Source organism: Miscanthus floridulus, chromosome 8, assembly GCF_019320115.1.
Source record: "Miscanthus floridulus cultivar M001 chromosome 8, ASM1932011v1, whole genome shotgun sequence".
In the NCBI taxonomy this organism is placed as follows: Eukaryota; Viridiplantae; Streptophyta; class Magnoliopsida; order Poales; family Poaceae; genus Miscanthus; species Miscanthus floridulus.
This window is the reverse complement of record NC_089587.1, coordinates 62,489,591-62,513,370: the sequence shown is the minus strand read 5'-3', so window position 1 is coordinate 62,513,370 and position 23,780 is coordinate 62,489,591. Positions and strand designations below refer to the sequence as shown.

The 23,780-nt window shown below is 44.5% G+C and overlaps 1 protein-coding gene, 1 non-coding gene and 1 pseudogene across 2 annotated transcripts; 1 reads left to right on the top strand and 2 right to left on the bottom strand.

Moving 5' to 3' along the window:
• Positions 1-122: 122 nt before the first annotated feature.
• Positions 123-1,495, bottom strand: LOC136472293 (3-oxo-Delta(4,5)-steroid 5-beta-reductase-like). The gene has a single exon (XM_066470017.1). The coding sequence runs from the start codon at positions 1,450-1,452 to the stop codon at positions 199-201; it is 1,254 nt and encodes a 417-aa protein (XP_066326114.1). The 5' UTR covers positions 1,453-1,495; the 3' UTR covers positions 123-198.
• Positions 1,496-1,672: 177 nt separating this feature from the next.
• LOC136469206 (pyruvate dehydrogenase E1 component subunit beta-1, mitochondrial-like) lies at positions 1,673-19,587 on the top strand (annotated as a pseudogene).
• Positions 10,343-10,451, bottom strand: LOC136478754 (small nucleolar RNA R71). The gene has a single exon (XR_010764466.1). It is a non-coding gene; the product is annotated as a small nucleolar RNA R71 (small nucleolar RNA).
• Positions 19,588-23,780: the final 4,193 nt, after the last annotated feature.

Here is a 23,780-nt window from a genome sequence, read left to right as displayed (position 1 = left end):
TTAATGAACTAAAGATGTACTAAGTAGTAGATCCGTGTGCCGGCCATCTCTTGACGTGTGCAAGTAATAGATCACACATTGGTGAACATTACTTTGTTCATGTTTATTTCACAGTCCAAGACGTTACAGCAAACACAACACGCACTGCTGCTTGCAGTAGCCAGTAGAACACACACGCACTGCTGGGAGAAACATTCATCAGGGAACAATCTTGCAGGCCTTCATCTTGTCGATCCAAGTATTGAAGGACTTGGCGGTGTTCCGGAAGCCGAGGAAGCCGTGCTCCTTGCTCTTGTTCATGCTGTCCAGGAACTCCCAGTTGGCATAGAACAATCCATCGACGAACCACCAGTTGGCCACCTCGTGGAGCTGCGTCGCCACAAGCTGGTTCTCCTCGACGATCTCCGCCCACACGGCGGCCTTCCGGGGCATGGCCAGCGCGAGCTTGACGCGCTTCTTTTCCCCCCTGTAACCAACCCATTCCAGCCCGAACCGATCGGCGAGGATCGGCCACAGCTGCTCCCACTTGAAGATGTCGCCGTTGCTGCAGTTGAACGCCTGGTTCTTGGCCATGCCCGTGGGGTCCACGGCCGCCCAGATCTGCTGCTCGGCGACGAGGTCGGCGTCGGAGGCGGTGCTGAACCCCTCCCACGCGCCTCGAGAGCCCGGCCACCGCAGCGGGACGCCCTCCTTGCGGCAGATGGCGGCGTACACACACAGGCTGCACACGATGTTCATGGCGCTCCGGGGCGAGAAGCCGAGGATGAGGTTGGGACGGTGCACCGACCAGCTGATGCCGCCGCCGCCGCGCTGGGAGACGGCGTCCAAGAGGACGTCCTCCTGGTCGTAGTAGAAGTTGCGCCAGCCGAGCCGCGGCATGTCCTCGGTGTAGGGCGGGCTCAGGGGCTGGGCTGCCGCCGCGCCGCCGCCGAAGATGCCGCGGATGATGCCGCCGACGATGCGGCCGGCGATCGCCTCCGGCGGGCCGGTGTAGTGCTTGGTCCCGGTCTGGAGGCAGACGTGGGCGAGTGCAGGGCAGTTGGGGACGACCACCGAGAGGACGTTGCGGAGCATGGCCGGGTTGGCCCTCCGGTTCCGCGCCTCGATCATGTGCGGGGACAGCGCGGCGTAGAAGACGTGGGTGATGTCGGTGAGCGGCGCCAGGGCCTCCGCGACGGCGGAGGAGTCGCCGAGGTCGACCTGCAGGTGCGTGACGGCAGAGGCGGCCCAGGGCGGGAGCGGGCGGCGGGAGAGCGCGTACACCTTCCACGGCCCGCCGGGCGTGTCCGGGAGCGGGAGGATGCCGACGAGGGAGCTCCCCACTATGCCGGTGGCGCCGACGACGAGCGCCACGCTCCGGAAGTGCCCGTCGGGCGCGGCGGCGGCTTGCTCGTCCTGCGGCTGCGTCTGCGGCTGGGCCGCGCCGATCGCGCGCCTCCACCACCAGCTCATCGTGCTCGTACGTACGTACGTTGCGGCCGGCCTGGAAATTGAACAGAACGAACCGGTCGTATACTGTGTGATGGAGGGGGATACATACATATATATTTTTGGATAGATAGATGAGTTGCTTCCGAGGCTTTCCAATCTCCTCTCCTTTACAACTAAGGGCATGTTTAGTTCCCAAAAATTTTTGTACGGTACCCATCATATCGAATCTTACGGTATATGAATGAAGTACTAAATGTAGACGAAAAAAAAACTAAATGCACAGTTAGGTGAGAAATCGCGAGACGAAACTTTCGAACCTAATTAGTCCATAATTAGATACTAATTGCCAAATACAAACGAAAGTGCTACAGTAACCAAAACCTAAAAAAATTTCATCTAAACACGCCCTAAAAGAACAAAGCTTAACACTATTTGGTACGACATTCTAACTTGGGTCTATCGTCCTCCCTACTGTAATTCCGCACCCCTAGCTCCTACGTCCGTCCCTTGCGACAAAACGATGCCCTCCGCCCCACGGCCGCCGCCGCCGCTGCCGCTCCCGCCAGGACGTACTCCGCTGCCGCCGAGGAGGTGAGCGCCACGCTACTCTCTCCTCGCGATCCCCGCTCGTCACGTCGCGTCGCTGTGCGTGTGCCGTGCCGCCGAATCTACCGCGTTTTCCCCAAGCTTTGGAGGGGGATGGGAATCGTTTCGTTGCCGGCTCCCGGACTTCCCTGCAACCGCCAACGATTGTGTTGTCATATGCTTACTTTTCCTCCAACTGCGAAATCCTCTCCTCACGGCTAGATTTTCGAAACTTTTTTTCTCCGCTTTTGTGAGATGTAAATGGTGGTGGATACTGCGTGATGGCGACAGTTGTTTGTTGTTGACCTTGATCGGAAACATATGGATGGCAGTAGCTGTACAGGGAAATGGGTAGGTGGGGGGGAATCTAATAAGAGGGTGTTTGGTTTCATTGACTAAATTTTAGTCCATGTCACATCGGATGTTCGGACGCTATTTAGGAGAACTAAATATGAGTTAATTATAAAACTAATTACATAGATGGAGACTAATTTACGAGACGAATTTATTAAGCCTAATTAATCCGCCATTAGCACATATTTACTGTAGCACCACATTGTCAAATCATGGACTAATTAGGCTTAAAAAATTCGTCTCGCAAATTAGCCACAATCTGTGCAATTAGTTATTTTTTTCGTCTATATTTAATACTTCATGCATGTGTCCAAATATCTGATGGGACAGGGACTAAAATTTTCATGTAGAAACCAAACACCCCCTAAGTTGTTGGGTCATGGAGCAGTTGTGTATCAGATCGATGATGATTAATTTGCTTGCTTTGAAAAAGCAAACGGTTTAGGAGGCCGTATCGTATCGTGGATTATTTACTGCTGGCTAGTTTAGTGTGAGAGAAAAACACTATTCTCGACTAGAAATTTACGATCATTTACGAGCAAGCGAACAGGCTGCCTGGATTGTTAACCAGTGATACTGTTTACATTTGTGAAGAGGAAGAGCACCTGGCATTAGGCGGGAACATGGCATCGTACTCTACCTATGCTGGGGGAGTGAACAGTGTACTGACTAGATGCCAGGTGCTCAGGTGGTAGATGCTTACCTGAAAAAAAGTTAACTAACTTTGAATAACTGAACTAACGGTGGCGTAATGAGTTGTTTTTGGTGATTCAATGGTTTTCTGTAGATAGCGAGAACCTAAGTATCCAGTGTGATCTCTCATTCTCTGAACAGTTATACGTCCTGTTAGGTTATTAATTAAGGTTGGGTTTAGTTCGTGAAATTTAAAAATTTGGCTACTGTAGCAGTTTCGTTTTTATTTGGCAATTAGTGTTCAATCATAGACTAATTAGGCTCAAAACGTTCGTCTCGCGATTTCCAACCAAACTGTGCAATTAGTTTTTTTTCGTCTATATTTAATGCTTCATGCACGTATCGCAAGATTCGATGTGATGGCTACTGTAGCACTTTTTGGAAAACTTTTTAGGAACTAAACACAGCCTCAAGAAAGTGGCTGGGTTCTCAGGGACAGTTGGTACAGTTATATGTCCTGTTAGGTTATTAATTCAAGAAAGTGGCTGGGTTCTCTACAGATGTACATCTATGTTATGACCTTGACATTTGGCGTAAAGTTTTAGGCTGTGTTTAGTTGTAGGAATTTGGATTTTGGGGCTACTGTAGTACGTTCGTTTTTATTTGGTAAATAGTATTCAAACATGGACTAATTAGGCTCAGAACGTTCGTCTCGCAATTTCCCACCAAACTGTGTAATTAGTTTTTCTTTTCGTCTACATTTAATGCTCCATACACAGGCCGCAAATATTCGATGTGACAAGTACTATAGCAACTTTTTACAAGTTGAGGTGGAACTGAACAAAGGCTTACAAAGCCACTTCTTTGCTTATTTAGATAACTGTAAGGGAAGCATTGAATACCGCATTAGATGAAGAAATGTCGGCAGACCCTTCTGTTTTCTTGATGGGAGAAGAGGTACCACCAGTACCTGTACTTGTTTATTTTCTGTGTTCCATTCTTGCTTCTTTGGGTTTAATAATTGTTGTGTCTGTGGTAGGTTGGTCAGTACCAAGGTGCATACAAGGTCAGTAATATTTCCAAAGATTTATGCTTCTTCTTTTTTTCTCTCCCTGTGGCAACTGAAAAGTAATATATGAATGTTACTGGTATTGAGCTTCTCTTCATTGTGGCAGATATCTAAGGGTTTGCTTGACAAGTATGACCCTGATAGGGTTCTTGATACTCCAATTACTGAGGTTATAAACCCGCAAATTGATCACCATTGTCCATTCATAAACTGTCAGGTTGACCCGATCACATTCTCATACTGATCTTATTTGTTTTAGTTTAGGCTGGCTTCACTGGCATTGGTGTTGGTGCCGCCTACCATGGTCTTCGACCTATTGTAGAGTTCATGACATTTAACTTTTCGACGTAGGTTAGTTGTTTAATGAATTCTGCAAATCACCATACTAATTCAATTATTAACTATTTGCTTGCTTTGATTTGTTCTTCACTCATTGGCATATCTGTTGGTTTCTGTACTTATTTTCTCTACATGCTTTGCAATCCCAGAAAATTCCTATTTGTTGCAGCATCCTATTGCATATCTGTTTTTGCTCTTCTCTGTTTGCTTTATATTTCTTAGAAAAAGCATTTATTACATAAATTAGAATGGCTCCAAATGGTTGACGATTGTAATGCATTTTGTTAAGTAGCACCTCATTGGAGAAAGATGTATATACATAACCAACATGTTAACATGTTCGTAGACATTCTTCTCTTGAGAAAAAGTGACATGAACTCCCTCACTCCAGTTTATTTTCACATGGTAGAATATCTGGGAAAATCTGTCAGATCCATTAAACACTATGATCCATTCTAATTTGATTACTGAATCAGAGGGGCTATAATCTGATATGGTGTCGTTGATGAACGTTTGGTGATTACAATTCCTTGCACAGCAATTTGTCTACACAATTTTCTGCAACAATAATGTTTGTTATTCTGGTACCGGTCTCTATCTTTGAGAATATGAATACTGGAGACTCCATATGCTTAAAAACAAATCTGTTAATTACACACTGTTGTATATTCAAGCAATTGATCACATAATTAATTCAGCTGTCAAGTCGAACTACATGTCAGCTAGCTAGATATCGGTACCTATTGTCTTCAGGGGTCCAAATGGTGCTGCTGCTAGAGTTGGTGCCCAACACTCGTAGATTATTGTCACAAACTTACCTCTATATTGTTGTTCTGTTGCTGTTCTTATTCTTTAGAAGACAAATAGTTATGCCATATGATTTAATGTTCTGAAAGTCTTGTGCTGGGACATACATTGACAGAGGATAGATTAATTGTAGGACTAAATAGTTCATTCCAAGAGTTATTTATCTCCATACTGCAATATTTAGTAGAACTGTTCTTAAAATGGAAATAAAATGTAAATGTGTCTACTGAGAAAGAGGTGTAAGCTTTAGATCACATTAAAATGATGCAGTGCATATCATCTCATGGACATTATAGTCCTGTAAATATTTACAGATAGGTATGCTGCTGTAATTTGATGGAATTACTTTCTGTCTTAGTATGCAGTGCTATGCAGCTTGGTATGCACATGTTCCCGGATTGAAAGTTCTAGCTCCATATTCTGCAGAAGATGCTCGAGGTTTGCTAAAAGCAGCAATCAGGGATCCAGATCCTGTTGTGTTCCTTGAAAATGAACTTCTATATGCTATTTCTTTCTCTGTTCAACTATACTCTCTATGTTGTTTGTTTGAGTTGACGTATCATTATATAATGCATTTTCAAGTCTGTTGCCTGGTGTTGTTGTTCCCTTCCCCTTCCTGTAAAGGCCGATTATCAACTTTTTAATACTGGGATGATTGTTATATTAACACTCCATCCTATTATAAGTTTTGTTATATTAACAGTCCATCCTACTAATGGCTATGTTCTCCAACTCTTTGCAGAAAGGAAATATGATATGGAGTTCAAGTAAACAAATAAATCAGGTGAGAACTTCTGAAGTGCAGATGATATGGTTGAGATCTATAGATAGCTTTCTTCAGTATATATATATATATATATATATATATATATATATATATATATATATATATATATATATATATATATATATCATTGAATTATGGGTTGGCATCATCTTTTAAATTCATGGAGATTAAACGGAAGGTCGTTGATTTCTTCCCTCAATTTTCTGCGCACTAGAGTACCTGCTTGTCTCAACTGAGCAGTCCTTAACAAAGATGACCGGGTGCACTAAAAAATATTTAAGAACTCAGAGTTTGCCCATTCGCTCACATACATAGGCAAAACTGATATAATTACATGAAACCATTCTTCACATGTTGCTTCCAATTTATTTACCAGGTTTGCTTCAAAACTGATTTGTGAATATAATTTTTTTTCGTGACCGTACCATTGCATGTTTTTCATTAAGAGGGAGTTTAGATAACATTTTTTCAGAGCCCCACTCCTAAACTTTATTGACTGCTATGTGAGGCTACAAAACACTTAGATTTCTAGACATAATGTATCTGCAAATGTTGTTGGGGTGAACAAGCATCGGAAGGCATGAACAAATAGTAGCACTGGAAATTTGGATTTTGTAAGCAAATGAATATGATTTTTTTTGCGAGGAAAATGAATATGAATGTAAGCAAAACATTGCTTCTCAGCCTATTTAACAATTCATGTTTTATTTTTATTTTGATTGATACTCATGGAAACCTACGTTATAACATTCATGTCTTTTTTAAGTTCCTGTTTTCCTAATTCAAAGAATACAGTGAAAGATTTTCATCGTTGTAAGTTTTTGCTATGCTATTCTATTGCTGCACGCTACGAAGGATCTTTTAAAATGGTTTTCTAGAGTTGTGTTGTCATAATCTGTGTTTGTTTGAAGTGGAACACTCAGCTATTTTCTTTGAAGTGAAACATTCAAATTTTATTGCAATTAGACCTGCAGTAGTAAAGTGTCAGGCTGTATCCCACATACCTTGACTTTGGCCGTCGTTGGGCCGTTGGTCAAATATTATTTTATTCCCGTCGTTGGCCCCGCCTGTGTACAGCAAGGTCGACGGCACGAGCACTATATGGTGAGTATAACATACTTTGTTTTAAGGTTTTGTGAGAGATTTTTCAAGACACATAGTATTACCCATGTGAAAGACACTAATATATATATATATATATATATATACTCGAACTTGTGTACAGGATGGTATGGAGACGTGGCGGAACTTATCGTGGATTTATTAGCGCCCGAAAGAAATGAATATCGGATATTTCTTTTTGCCAATATAAATATGGTAAAGTTTGTGAGCCTCTGACGCCGCGCTCTCCGTCACTATTAAATGTCACTTTAACGGTGGTATTTAATTTCACAGGATTGTTATCTTATCGTGCGATCTGTATATTTTCAGTATATAATTTCGCTGTCCCGTAGCAACGCACGGGCATGAACCTAGTATACGTATAAGAAAAACACTTTGGAGTTTGGACTTGAGCAGCATGCATCACGAGCTGATATAAATACTACGTACTGCAACTGCGAGCCTGTGCCGTCAAGAAATAGAGAGGTGAGCTGCTCTTAGTACTCTCCATACTTGTCAATGTGATAACACATAGACTGCCCTTAGGTAGCGTTTGGTTGGGGATCAAGGCGGAGGGGGAAGGTAGAGTGGGACGGTCCTGTCTCTGATTTTTTGAGACGGGATGAGAATGGGATGACTCCATTTTCGGTTTGGTTAATAAGGGATGGAATCGACCCATTTTGTGTTTAGTTCAGAGGCATCAAAAGTGGGATGAGCCACTGACAGTGGGACCCATTTGTCAGTTTGTTTTTTCTTTTTCCTTCTCCTCCCCTTATCTCTTCCTACCGACCTCCTGACACCTCCTCTTAGTCACGCCGACCAGGGTCTTCTTCCCAGGTGAGCCCGGCCGCAGCCCGAACCGGGCCTCCTCCACCGGCGAGGCCGACAGCTCCTTTGCCCACAAGGTCGGCCCGCACGCTGCCCTGTGCCTCCTTCATCGGCCACCCCATGTCTCCTCATCCACACGAAGCCCCGGGCCTCCTCATCCGCTCATGAGCTCGGCTGTGCATCGCCGTAGGCCTCCTTTGCCCCGAGCTCAGCTACACACCACCATGTGCATCCTCCACGCCGAGCTCGCTCGCTACGCTGCCTTCGCTTCTTCCTCACTACGTTGCCTTCTCTTCTCCCTCGCATGTAGGTAGCACCGCCCCACCTAGGGTCGCTCCGCTCGTCAACGGGGGCAGGGTCGTCCCGCATGTTGTTCGAGGCCCAAACCTTCGAACACCGGGTTGTCGCACAAGCGAACTCTTGAGACGGGTCAAGAAGAAAAGATGAACACAAGTGGAACAAGACGGCGGATTTCATTCAACTCGAGTTCTTCTCCTTACACTCCCTGTTGACGGTGACTAACACCCGTTTTTACCATCAACATTCCACCCAAAAGTATGGAAAATCATCATCACATGTGAAGATTTATGCTTAAATTTCACCTAGTTCCACTTGTATTTGGAGAATTATTTGTATGCAGGAAATATGACAAATTTTGCCCAAAATGGTGACAACCATGGACCATAGGAGCAAGTGGATGTGGCAGGGCCACCTGGGCCCACTAGGCAACGCCGCTCAGCCCCACCTGGTGCCCACTTGGCACATTGCCACATCAGTGATCCGTGGGAGCTCCTCCTCAGCCAATTAGAAACATTGATCCAAGTCGGTTTGATCAATGGTCACGCCATGGGCCCATTGTCATAGGCTTGGAGCTTCACCAACCAACTTCCCATCCGAGTTTCACCATGTGCTATCCAAATAACCGCCATTGGGAGCCAGCCAATGCCGTAGGATCAAGAGGTGGTGGAATGGAGGGCCGAGTGGTGCCCTCCCTAGGCCTCCCGGCGCCCAAGTCACCTCCACCGACCTCCTAGCTACCTACAAGTACCCCCATGCCTCCCTACACTATACATAGGGGGTGTGGATCTCGGTGGAAGACATCCCATTAAGTTCTAGTGATTTCCAAGCTCCTCTAGCTTAGCTTTAGCTATAGAGTAGTAGTCTAGTAGTGGAGTAGAGCAAGAGTGGAGCTTCTTGGAGTCCGAAAGAGTATTCTGGGTCTAGTATAGCTTCTCTGTAATTCTTTCATTTCTGCATTACTTTATTCGGTATTTATTTGAGTACTTTATTCTAGTATTGCTTGCTTCACTTTAAGTACTTAGTCATTAGTGTTCATCATTAGTGAGCTTAGGTTCTTGTTGTTTAGCATTAGTAGCATAGGTTATCTTATTATTAGTAGTCTTTCATTAGTACCGGTTCCACCATCTAGTTAGGGTGCTTTGATCTCATTTCATTGGAGCTCGGATCGAAGTAGTAAGTTTATAGATTAAGTGTAGTGCTTAGGCTATATATTACCTATGGATACGGCTAGGCCTCTGGATAGATTGGGATAGGTGGCTAGTGGTGACAGCCTTGTCCATCCTCTGTATTCCCCCACGATAGGTCTAGTTATTAAATCATAGGGCTCGTGGTAGACCTTGTCTATTTAACTCTCCTAGTTGGTAGGCGGGCTGTGTCCCGAAGTACTATTCTATTTCTCCTAGTTATTTGTTTACCCTTAGTTATAAGAAAGATAAATCGCTCACTCTCCCACCTAGCTATCTCTGGTTAGCTTGTTTATAGTAGTTAGTTTAGGTAGTTTACACTCATCCTTCACTATCGTCCACCTACCTAGGATCAACTTAGAACCTACCTTTAGCAAATCCTAGTCCTATATAGATTCTAGCCTTCCGCCTTCCTATGGGATAAATTATAAATTCGACACTCGGTACTCACTGAGCGAAGTGGTACACGATTGTTCTGTGCGCTTGTGGAATCCTCCAATAGACGTTAAGAAATATCAACAAGCATTTCTAGTGCCATTGCCGGGGAAGGCAACTGGCATTGAATTTATAAGGCTGAATTTGTTAGCTAGGCTCTTTTTAGTTATCCTAAGTAGTTTATCCTTTTTTCCTCATATCCTATCACTACCCTACACAATCATGGCCAACAAGCCCATTCGTGATTTTTTTGCACCCTCGGCTGCTAATGTAGCCACCGGACCCAATGTTATCAATGGGGACACTAACTTTGAGCTTAAGCCAGCGTTAATTACGATGGTTCAAGCTACTCCGTTTTGTGGGAAAGCCCCCGAGGATGCAAATGCTCACCTCCAACATTTTTTTAGAGATTTGTAGCACATTCACCATTAAGGGAGTGAGTCAAGAGGCTATACGTCTTCGCCTTTTCCCCTTCTCAAGGAAAGGCTAATGCTCTGCGCAATAAAATCTCTAGTTTTCAATAACTAGCAGATGAGTCGATTCCTAAGGCTTGGGAACAAATACAAGAGTATATCTCTGCATGCCCACACCATGGCATGGAAGACTGACTTTTGATCCAAAACTTTTACCATGGATTAGTGTTGTTAGATAGGAGACATTTAGATGCTGCTGTTGGTGGTGCATTCTTTTTGCTAAGTGTTGTAGATGCAAAGACATTGCTCGAGAAGATGGTCTCCAACCAAGGATGGAGCGATGATCGACTCCAACCCCATAAACGAGGTATGCATTCAATCAAAGAAATTAACATGCTTGCAGCTAAGATGGATCTACTCGCAAAGCGAGTGGATCATTATGAGAAGGTGAGTGCCCAAGAGACACTCAAAGCCATGGATTCCCACATGACTTGCGAAGTTTGTGGAGATGTTGGACATTTAGGCAATTCCTGCCCGAAAACCCAAGAGGACCTCAACTTCATGAACACCGACAACAGGTTACGTCCACAACATCAAGGCTGAAATCAGTGCTCCAACATTCACGGAGGTAATAATTATTACTCTTCTTCTCGTTTGAATAATCAGGGTAATAATAGTTTTGCTTTCTTGAAAGATCTTGTTTATAGTCAAAGTAGAATGACTGATAGCATTACTAAAAAGTTAAATGCTCATGACAAGATGTTGGAAAACATAAATGCTAAATTGGATAAATTTTCTTCTGTCTTAAAGAATCAACTTAGTTTCAATAAGATGATAGAAACCCAATTAGCTCAAATTGTTGCTGCTATCCCATCTATGAAAAAGATAGAATTCCTGGCAAACCTAAGGGAACAATGGAAATAGCCAACTTTGTTACTGCAAAGTATGGCTATGCTTTAAGTTCTTGGGGTTCCTATTTACTAGATTCCCCATTTATCATTAAGAAAGGTGATCCCTGTATCCCCATGATTACCTGCTCCATTGGAACTCATACCTTCCATAATGCTCTGTGTGATCTAGGCTCTAGTGTTAACATAATGTCAAAAGCAACATACGACAAATTGTTTTACACTACCTTAGCACCAACTTTAGTTTACTTACAATTGGCTGATCAATCCACCCGTTATCTCGAGGGAGTAGCCACTGATTTATTAGTTAAAGTTAGGAGTGCCTATGTACCTACTGATTTTATGATCCTAGACATGGGCCAAGGATACACTTTTAATCCTTGGTTGTCCTTTCCTTAACACTGCAAATGCTTGCATATATGTGGCTTCTAGGCAAATCCAATTCCACTTTGCTAGAAGAAAAGAAATATTTGTTTTTGCCTCTAGACAACCCCTCTTTGATGAGAAACAGGAAAAGAAGAAGCATCCGAAGAGAATCAAGATGAAGAAACCAAAGCCGATTAAAGAACCGAAGAAGGCTGTTGTTTACACCAAAATTTGGAAGAAGAATTGTAGGAACTCGAAAGCTCCCAAGATCATGTCGATTGCATGAAGGTCGGTATCAGCTGATTCGAATGCAGCACTAGAATCGGCTCTCTTCAGATAGCGCCAGCAGATAACGACAGAAGCTACGACCGGCGCCGAAAAAAACATGTTGGACTCTACAAAAAGGGAAAGATTAGGGTCCAAGTTATCTTAAATTAGGAATGTTTTCTCTTAGGCCAAAAATTGTGATGAGTCGTGCTTAAGTAGGATTCATGCGTAGGTTCCGGGTATAAATATTGGACCCCGGCTATTCTAAAGGACACACAATCAATCAAATACAAGATACTTACTTTTTTTTGGCTCAGACCACCCCTTAGGAGTAGAGCAGAGTAGATCTCGATGAGTTCTTCAGCGAACAGGGCTGCATTGGTTCGGTCGACCTCCGGCTTGTCTGTAAGTACCGTCATGGCTAATACTTCTGTTCGTACGGCTGCATCGATCCAGTTGACCTCCACTGTGACTCTGGTATAAGCTAGTTATCGACTCTTGTTTAGTTCAAGTAAGGCTGCATCGATCTGGTCGACCTCCACTGCTCGAACTAGATTAAGGTCAAGTTATCGGCTCTATTTAAGGGTAGTGTCCTTCGATAGATTTATTAAGTTACCGATATTGCTTATTACTTTCATTATTTATTTAATTACAGCAATATCACTTTGCCCGATTGGGATTGATCTAGATCGGCCTTATATCATGTTTAACCCATCATTTATTAAATCTAAATTGATCTAATCTGCACCTTAAACGATGAGTTATGTTTTATCGGCTATTTTATATCAATCTTGATCGTGCATAGTGTGTGGTTAAGGCTTGTTTGGTCTTGAATAGATCTATTGGCTAACGAAAACCGTTCCATGGCCCGTTATCACGGCCTATGTGATTCTGCCTCACACCCCACCATTAGCACCGTGGAGTGAGAATCGTTATTTGGTAGATCTGTTCCTGATAAGGCATGACCTTAATTATGCGCTATGCCTAAATCGGCTATTTTAGCCGATATCTAGTGCTTTCACATATGCAGTTTACGTCGTGAGACCATTGAAGTAAAGATAGGTTGAAAGATGTGTTAACCCCATGATCTTATTATTGTATTATGACCTGCATGATTCTGCCTCATGCCCGACTGATATTAGTAATAAGTTAGTGTCATTGAATTTATTGCTATTTCTATGGCCTGCATGATTCTGCCTCATGCCCCACTGGTCATAGCGGTAGATGAGATCTAATATGTTCATAGATTTATCTCTATTAAATAGTTAAATGATGATGGGCTGAATTTTCATATAAAAAAGGGATTCAGTTACTTGCAGTCATTGGCTTAGCATAAATTAATTAGTGTTGACATCCTATTGCTATTGACTAATATTTGTCTAAATAACAATATTCATCCTAAATGATAACCGATTTTTCTTCAATAACTCCATGAGCTTTAACTGATTTATTATTATGAGTATGCTGGAATCGACTATTTAGTCGATCTCCTTCCACATCGGCTCTCAGAGCCGCACATTCGGGACTGTCTGGCAACACCGGCACGTTTCGCCTTAAATTACTAATTAGCTTTCTCTCCTTGTCAATTGTAGGGTCAAATTGATTGGCACGTCTCAGGAGGAGTGCGCAGGATCGATAATCCCTGCGTTGAAGCTAGGTGGATCTCCAGCTCCATCGAGCGGACCCTTCCGGCTTGCTTGTGTGCCTTGGCATGAGACGAAAATTTCATGCCTACACCTATCAAAAAAAGAAGAATAGAAAGAGATGGTGTAAAAAGAAAGATCCTTCCTCAAACTCATCATCCCCCGACCCTGATCCTGACAAGGCCTCTGTGGTGGAACAAGAGGAAACGCCTCTGCCCAAGGACGAATGACCTTGAGCCCGACATGAAGGTAAGTTTTCTATTCCTTGCATTCATTTACCGCATTTCATTAATTGCATCACATTTGAATTTCCAATAAAGTTGCTTTACATTGCATGATAGGTTAGTTGCACTTAGCTACTCTATGTTAATAAATAAAGTTTGTAGTAGCTAATGCTTGATAGGATAGATATGCATTAAAGCAACACATATAAAAAATATTTAATATTAATGAATAAAATCCAGTAGCATCCCTGTTGAATAAGTTATCTAGTAGTTATAGGTTTAGTTAGTTATTTATTTGCATTCTAGTAGTATTAGTTAGTCAATAAAGAAAAGAATCCAAAGAGCTGCCAAAAGACATTCCAACCTATGCAAAAGGCAAGCTTGGGGGATACATCTCTCCTTGCTCAGGTATGAAAATCTTAAACCCTCTCTTTACATTCATGTTTGTTTTATGTTTCAATATTCATGATCATAGAATGTAGAGAGGAGTGCCTTTAATTTATTTTGAGAGAAACTCTACTCTAATAAAATGATGATAAAATTGGAGATGATGAATAGTTGCTCTATAATACTTTGCAAAAGCTTGTCATACGACCTTATACTTCTTAAGTTTTGAGCATGATAAACTTAGAGTTCATCTTAAGTTGAATGCTTTCGTGGGTTGCAAATGCTAGAACCAAGAATAGGCTTTTGTGAGATGTGTTGTAGTCATGATTAAAGTAAATCTTTGAACCTATATGAGGAATAGTAAAGACAACCTGGAGTCTTGTTTTGCAAAATGCTAAAACTCACTTGCTAGAAGTTCCTCAATGGTGATAAATTCCTACCATAGCCAAATATTTACTTACACATTCATACATGATAAAGCCACCATAAACGTTGCTTGTTTGTTTTGAGTTTTTCAAGCCTTGTTGATCTGAGTAGAGAAACGTTTCATGCCTTTTGATCAAGATCATGAACACCCACACATGTATGCTATTCCTACACTGGGGATACACAACCACATTCCATTTGTTATTGCTCTATGAGAATCAAAGTTACCTCTCTAGCTATCTTACATCAAAAGAGAGACATGGGCTACAGAAGAAAAAAAAAGTAAAAGAGAATAAAAGAGCAAAAAGCTCTAGTGTTCAAAAAAAGAAAGAGAGTGAGAAAAACAAAGTAGCCATGCCCTCTCAAAAGAAGCTAGAGAAGGGAAACTTCTCAAAGGAGTACCACTTCCACCAAATATGTCACACACATGCACATCTTGATCAATTTGTATGATTTATTGCTCCTTGTGATCCAAGTGTTTGACTTAGCAATAGATTCAATTCAAGTAAGCTATGCTTTTACTCCTACCTTGAGCTCCACATAAGCTTTAGGATAGAAATTAAGGCTAACATTCATGGCCTTGGTGAGGATTTCAAACACCATTGAGTGACTTGAGTATAGAATTTGAGGAACTTAGGCAAGTTTTCTTTCAAAATCATTTGAAAACCTCCAGAAAGTTTGAGCTAAACCAAAGTAGGCAAAAAGTATCTATCTAGCTACACTATCTTGCACTTGCTTGTATCAAGGTGAAAGCTATAAGTCCCACATAGCTAAGACCGATGGTGAAATTTCTAAGCGCTAACATGTTCAATTCAAGAGATAGTATTTGTTTTTATATGAGTTTTTGCAAGGCGTTAAATTGTACGCAACTCCTGATCCAACAATTTATCCTATGCTAAATCGCATCTTTGCTGAGGACAACAAAGGGGTAGCTTGTGGGAGCTTGTTGACGGTCACTAACACCCATTTTTACCATCAACATTCCACCCAAAAGTATGAAAAATCATCATCACATGTGAAAATTTATGTTTAAATTTCACCTAGTTCCACTTGTATTTGGAGAATTATTTGTATGCAGGAAATATGACAAATTTTGGCCAAAATGGTGACAAACATGGACCATAGGAGCAAGTGGACGTGGCAGGGCCAACTAGGCCCATTGGGCAGTGCCGCCCGGCCCCACCTAATGCTCACTTGGCACCTTGCCACGTCAGCGATCCGTGGGAGCTCCACCTTAGCCAATTAGAAGCGTTGATCCAAGTCGGTTTGATCAATGGTCACGATGAAGAGGCCATGGATCCATGGGCCCATTGTCATAGGCTTGGAGCTTCACCAACCAATTTCCATCTGAGTTTCACCACGTGTTGTCTAAATAACCACCATTGTGAGCCAACCAACGCCGTAGGATCAAGAGGCGGTGGAATAGAGGGCTGAGCGATGCCCTCCCTAGGCTGCCCGGTGCCCAAGCCACCTCCACCAACCTCTTGGCTACCTACAAGTACCCCCATGCCTCCCTACACTATAAATAGGGGGTGTGGAGCTCGGTGGAAGATGTCCCATTCAATTCTAGTCATTTCCAAGCTCTCCAAGCTTCTCTAGCCTAGCTTTAGCTATAGAGTAGTAGTCTAGTAGTGGAGTAGAGCAAGAGCGGACCTTCTCAGAGTTTAGAAGAGTCTTCTAGGTCTGGTATAGCTCCTTTGTAATTCTTTCATTTCTGCATTACTTTATTCAGTTTTTATTTCAATACTTTATTCTAGTATTGCTTGCTTTACTTTAAGTACTTAGTCATTAGTGTTCATCATTAGTGAGCTTAGGTGCTTGTTGTTTAGCATTAGTAGCATAGGTTATATTATTATTAGTAGTCTTTCATTAGTACCGGTTCCACCATCTGGTTAGGGTTCCACCATCTGGTGGCAAGTGGTGACTGCCTTGTCCATCTTTTGTATTCTCCTATGATAGGTCTAGTTATTAAATCATAGGGCTCATGGCAGACCTTGTCTATTTAACTCTCCTAGTTGGTAGGCGGGCTGTGCCCCGAAGTACTATCACATTTCTCCTAGTAATTTATTTACCCTTAGTTACTAGAAAGATAAATCGCTCGCTCTCCCAGCTAGCTATCTTTGGTTAGCTTGTTAATAGTAGTTAGTTTAGGTAGTTTACATTGATCCTTTCCTATCATCCACCTACCTAGGATCAACTTAGAACCTACCTTTAGCAAATCCTAGTTATGTATAGATTCTAGCCTTCCGCCTTCCTGTGGGATAAATTATATAATCGACACTCGGTTCTCACCGAGCGAAGTGCTACGCAATAGTTCTGTGTGCTTGCGGAATCCTCCAATAGACGTTAAGAAATATCAACACTCCCATCATGGGGGGCTATTTATACACGCCCATAGGCTTTTTGTGGGACAAAAATGCCCCTTCACCTACTACATATTAGAAGAATACTCCTTGATGCTCGGGGCCTGCTCGCCAATCAGAGTCCCCACCGATCCCTGGCACCACCGATCTACTAGAGACGACCGGCGCTGCCTCATGTCTCCTCTCGACTGACCAGGCGGTCCCTGCCGGGTAGAGGCTGTCGGCTCCACGTGGGTGGCGGACTCTGTCTGGGGCGTAACCTACAAATTGGTTAGATGGATTGCATACGACTATTCGGCTGTGTGAATAGTTCAAACCATTTCAACGATCGATCGCACCCGACTGGGCCGAGCCACCCCTTCGTCAAGGCAAATAGCTCGTTCCATGCCCTCGGCTGGGCACGATCACTCGGACCAGGCCTCCCCTTTCGTCATAGCGAACGGGTCTTGCCCTGCTCGGTGGTGTCGCCGCTCCATTCGCCTAAGCGAAAAGACCGAATCGGTTGCGAGCCATGGGTGGTATTGTGATAAGGCACATCCACTTCCATTTTCGCCCCTCTATTCATGTTTTCCGTCATTTTGCCTGAATGAAATATCGAACGCGTCTTTGCTCTCAAACATGGGGCGGCATCTGGGACCTAATAGGGGTGCTTAAAGGCTAGATCTGCCCCCAACATTAGCCACTCGGCATCGCATGGAGCGGCTTTCGATCTTTGTGCAGACACCTTTCACCGTTATCAGAGCATTGCACTATGGGGTCCAGGCGCCGTCCCCGGCAAGGGTGGAGATTCGTGGCGGTGTTTGCATCGAAGTGGTTTTTTTGGCGGTTACTGTTTCTCAAAATTAGAACCATCATGGAGGTTATGCGATCTATGGCGTCAGTTCTCGGGTGTCATGCCGCACGTGGCGAGTGCCTATTTAAACCCCCACCCATGCTGGGAGGAATCCTGTGCTCTCATCTTTCCTCGGGCCCTCGTTTAGGAAGCAAATTTTGCTTTCGCTTTTTGCCTTTTCGCTCAAGCCGTGTGCTGATTCGCTCGTCCTCGCCCGAGCTCCACTATTCGCAAGGTTCTTTCGTAGGTTTGTCTTCGCTTTGTTTTATTCGCTTTTCTACTTATCGTGTCTTTGTACAGTTTTATTGTTTTAGCTCTTTTCGCTTCTTTACTATTTTTTGGTTTTTGTATGTAAGTCACTTGGATAGATGTCGAGTGAATCATTGTCTGGCAACATCTCGCCTGCTAGGGGCTCGTCTGATAGTTCTAGCTCAGAATCTCGCACCCATTCTTAGAGCGCATCTGATCAATCCATGACTGGCTCGCCGAATGCTCGAGGTGACAGGTTGGCACTGGAAAGTCCTATTATGGGTGGCTTAGGGCCTTCACACACTGATGTTGTTGAAGAGGGTGATTCAGATGTTAAAATTGTGGAAGAAGGTGAAGAGGGCAAACCCCCAAACCTGGTGGCAACCGCCACCGCGGGGCAACCTATTTTGACTCCGGTGACCTATCGGATAGGGCGTTCGCTCGTCACTAAATCAGAGCTCGATAAGTATGTTGAATAGGGGCGGTTGAAGTCCACGCTTAGCGGTTTGTGCCGTGCTTCGGGCCGAGAGGAGGTGCCGCACCCAGAGCCTTATGAAGCAGTCATGTTTTGTGATTTTTTTGAAGCGAGATTACAGTTTCCTTGCGAGGATTTTGTTGGCGAAGTGCTGCAGCATTTTAACCTACAAATTCACCACCTAACTCCAAACGTTTTTGCTCGGCTGGGCATGTATGCCATGGTGATGAAGATGTCTGGGAGCGCTTTAAGCATGAACACCTTCGCTCGCTATTACGAGACCCATTTGCACAAGAAGGTTGTGAAGGATATTCAGAGCAAGGTCGAAATGGTGGCCCATTATAGTTTGTATAACTTTGTTCTGAAGAAAACCAGGGGCACTGTGTTGATAGTACTGGCTTATCGCAACAAATGGCCGTGATGGACCGATTACTGGTTTTACCACCGTGTGTGCTCCGACGAGGATGTGACCGAGGCGATGGCGAATGACTTGCCAAAGGCGCACATTTTGGTTTCAGAGATGACGCCTACGGAGGGATATTGCCAGGCTGAGCTCTGGGCTGATGGACCAGATGATGTCATAGCCGCGGATGCTCTCACTATGACATCTCGCTTCTAGATCAGTCATGACTTGGTAGAGGAGTGGGTGGCTTGCAACAGCCCGCCTCTAAGTAGCAAGACCCGCTTATTTGAATTTGAGCGGAGGGATAGGTATGTCTACCCGAATCTCGGCGTGGAGAGGCCTGACGCCTATTCGACTAACTTTAGCTTTGTGAATTTGATAGAGCATAAGGCGGAGCTAATCATTGGATTTTATGGTAAGAAAGAGCACAAGGGCAAGTGCCAATACTTGGCTGGAAAAAGGCGCTTGAATCGCGTGTTTGATGCGATGGGCCTTTGCTATGCGGACTGTGTTGGTCCTTCGACGAGCCTTCCAGACAGGGATTTCGCTAGGGCTGGCTCGTGGGCTTCAGCAGCAAGGGCTAGTGTTTTGCCAGGGCCTCGAGAAAGATCTAGCGGTTAAGGATGAAAAGATCCAGGCCCTCGAACAGGAGCTAGAGATGGCCAAGAAGTTGGCTGAAGAGAATAAAGCCGCTCACAGGACTGTCGAGGAGCAGATGGAGAAAATGCGTCATGAATTCACGGAGTACCAGAAGCATAAACATGAAGAGAGCAATTGAGTTGTCATCGGCGCCTAGAGAGCGGCGAATGTGTATAAAGAGCTTATTGAGAGCATGGGTGAGGAGACGGATGTGCCCAAGGATGTGCCTATTGTCGACTTCATGGAATGGCTGATGAATGAGCTAGCCACCATGAGTGACTACATGACCGTTGGGCAGGAGTATGCTTCTTTCATCTCACTCCGCGCCTTTGCCCAGGCTCTAGAGGAGTACGGGTGCGAGCATCTCGAAAGTTTTGAGATCAAAGACCCTCAGTCTTACTGGAATGCCCCTAGCCGTGCTCATGACGCGGCGAAAAGATTCTTTGGTGGGTTCTGGCATCTGGGAGGCAGGTATCTCGCTCTTCTCTGGGCTACCATGACCCACGACAAGGTATGGCTCTCTTTTCAATAGGGTTCTTCATTTCATTTTGTTGTCCTTTCTGCTATGGATTGCGAAAAGATGTTCTTACGTTTTGCAACCTATTTTGTAGTCATCCGAGGAGTGTGCAGCTATCAAGGAAAAGGTGAAGAAGCACATTGCTAAGCAGAATGCTCGTGAGGGTGCTGAGCAAAAAGACATCGTCTCCCCCCAACCTTTTAGGGAGAGGGGATACGCGAAGGCATGAGTACTCAAGGTGGGCTCCTCTGCTAGCCCCTTGGCGTATCTCTAAGTCGAATAGGCACTGCCCCCCAACCTTCTGGTGGCAAAGGGATGCGAAAACGCTGACGCTCAAGAGGCTTTTGTGCCAGCTCCTTGGCGTATCGCTAGGTCGAATAGACATCGTCTCCCCAACCTTTTGGTGGTGAGGAGATGCGCTAAAATGTTGACGCTCAAGAGGCTTCTGTGCCAGCCCCTTGATGTATCGCTAAGTCAAATAGGTGCTGTCCCCCCAACCTTTTGGTGGTGAGGGGATGCGCAAAAATGCTGACGCTTGAGAGGCTTCTGTGCCAGCCCCTCGGCGTATTGTTAAATCACATAGGCATCGTCCCCCCAACCTTTTGTTTGTAAGGGGATGCGCAAAAACACTGGCGCTCGAGAGGCTTCTGTGCCAGCACCTCAGCGTATCGCTAAATCGATTAGGCACCATCCCCCTAACCTTTTAGTGGCGAGGGGATGCGTGAAAACACTAATGCTCGAGAGGCTTCTATGCCAGCCCCTCGGTGTATCACTAAGTCAAATAGGCATGTCCCCCAACCTTTTGGTGGCGAGGGGATGCGAAAATGTTGACGCTCGAGAGGCTTCTGTGCCAGCCCCTCGGCGTATCGCTAAATCAAAATGGAGCTGGTGTTGTTTCTACTTTGCAGGCCATGCTTTTATTGTTTTCGAGATGACATTTTACATTCAGTTCGGCGCTAGGTGTATTGACAGATATGTACAATCGGTATCTTTCCTTCTGCTTCTTAGCTCGCAACATCTAGCTTGTTTGGATGATTCGCCAGAGCGAATCAGCACTATTGTTAGGCGAATTAGCTAAATTGTTGCACAACGCTATGGTGTTGTGCTTACCAATGCAGAGCTGCTACAAGAATCTAGTCTCGTGGATGCATGTGGCTCCATGGTGTGGTTTCACCGGATGGGGGGATGTTACGTTTTTTCTTGCAACATCCCTCCATGCTTGCTTGTCGCAGTGACACGGTCACATCCTGTTGCCTCATCTTTCATTTCTATGCCCGGCAAATACTGGGCGCATGCTCCTTTTGGATAGTATGTGGTATGATCTTTACGTGTTTTCACGCAACATCTAGATTTCACCACTGGTTGCCTTATGCTTGTACAACCTTTTGTCCCATCCCTGGGACTTTGCTCTTTCGGCGATTGCCAAAACCCCTAACACTCTCTCAATCCCACTCATTGCGCTTATGCGCGAGGACTCTTCACACACTATCACAGCCGATCTGAGTGGCATGGGGTGGCTATCCTAATGCTTTAGCGCTAGACTGAGACTTGTTTTGGTGTCTTGGGGAACCCTGGGCATCTTATTTATAGGGTTTGTGACATTTTTAGGCTTGTTTCTGGGTTGCTAAGTTCCGTGACATTTTGCACAAGCGCAAAACGGTGCAACCTCACTTGTGCTATCGCCGTCGATATTCAGAACCTGCCGAAGTCAGGTTTTGTTTTGATGTCTAACATTTTAGACCTTGCGTGGGGGAAGTTAGAATTGAATTAATGGGGTACAAAGGATCGCCTCATTAAAAAACCTCACACTTTTCGCAATGGCTTCCCCTATGAGGAAAAAGAGTGCGGATCCCCTTTTTGAAGTTTACAAAAATAGCTAAATGAAAATTATGACCCTTTGAGGGTGGAGATGTCATTGGTAGAAATGGCGCAGATTGTCCGCATTCCATGTGTGTCTCATTTCAACCCCTTCTTCGTTGAGCAGCCTATAAACTCCTGGCTTGACCATGCTTGCTACCACGAATGGCCCGTACCACTGGGATTGTAGCTTGCCTTGCTTGTCGGGATGACGAATTAGCACCATGTCCCCTAGGTTGATGTTCTTTCACAAAATTTTCTTGTCTCTCTAGGTCTTTGTTTCTTCATGATATTTGTAGAGGTTGGACGTGGCTTGCAACCTGGCGTTTTGTACGGCCTCAAGTTCAACATATCACTTTATTGGGGGTGGTTGCTACAATCTCGGTGCGGATAGAGCCTAACTTGAGCTCCTCTGGTGTGATTGCTTCTTCACCATACAAGAGGCAGAAGGGGGTGAACCTAGTTGTTCGAGTGCACGAGATGATGTGACTCCAGACAGAAGTGATCAGTTCCTGTGCCCATTTCCCTTTTAGAGAATCAAACAATGATTTAGATATTGCGTTGAAAATCAGACCGTTTGCTGTTTCGATTGCTCCGCTGCTTTATGGGTGATTAACAGAGGCGAACGCTAGTTTGATTCCTAGCTCACTGTAGAAATTTCTAAATTCCATGCAGTCGAATTGCTTCCCATTGTCGACTATTATGTAAGACGGTACTTCAAAGCGGTAGATTATCCTTTGCCACACAAAGCTGATTAGGGTGCCCGACGTGATCTTTGCTAGTGCCTTGCCTCGATCCACTTTGTGAAGTATTCTAGGGCTACTGCAGCGAAACATAAATTCCCGGGTGCTATTGGCAATGGCCCTACTATGTCGACCCCATCTCTGTAATGGCCATGTCGGAAAAATTGACTTGGTTGGGTTAGCTAGAGCTTTTTGCTTTTGGGTGAACATCTGGTAGCCCTCGTAGCTGTGGAGTAGCTCCTTTGCATCTTCCGCTGCTGTTGGCCAATAGAATCCTTGCCTCATCGCTCTATGGGCGATTTCATGCGGTCCCCTATGGGCCCCGCACATTCCAGCGTGCATTTCGCTTAGGAATTGGAATCCCTGCTCTTTGCTTATGCATTTCAACAATGGTGCCAGGATTCTGCTTTTGTACAACTCTCCTGCTTTGATAGAGTACTGTTTCATTCTGGAGTTCATTCTATTTGTTTCGTGTTTGCTCTGCGGCTCATAGGTTTCGCTGAGGTATGCGAAAATGGGTGATCTCTGGCCCTCGCTTGTGATAGCATGTATGCTGCAAAGGTCTTTCTTCCTTTTCTTGTATGGCTTTGACTGACAGCTCTTGATAGAATACATCTGCTGGTAACGACGCTCTTTGTGCGGCTGCTTTCGCTAGTTCATCTGCCTTGACATTCTCGCTTCTTGGAATGTGACGAAAGGAGAATCTGGCAAAATGTTTTTCCATCCTCCTTACTACTGCCAAGTACTTGATCAACTTAGGTTCTTTCGCGGTGAACTCTTTCTCGACATGTCCCACTGAGAGTCTGATCTAACTATGCATCTCTGAACTCCTAGGGCTCTAAGCTTTCGCAAACCTAGGAGCACCACCTCGTATTTGGCTATGTTGTTTGTTGTGAGGAACTCTAACCTGGCCACATACTATAGCTTTGGACCTTTCGATGGTGTTAGTATCACTGCTATACCCACGCTAGCAAAACCCCAAGCGTCATCGCAGTGCACGGTCCAAGTTGTCGCTTTGGATTGTAAGGTGGTGTCGAAAACCGCTGGGGTCCAATCCGCGATGAAGTCAGTGAGCACTTGCGACTTGATTGCTGATCTGTGTTCGAAGTCGACCACAAACTCGTTTAATTCAGTGGCCCATTTTCCTATTCTTCTAATGGCTTCTCTATTGTGAAACATTGCTTCCAGTGGTTGTGCTGAGACCACTTTGATGCG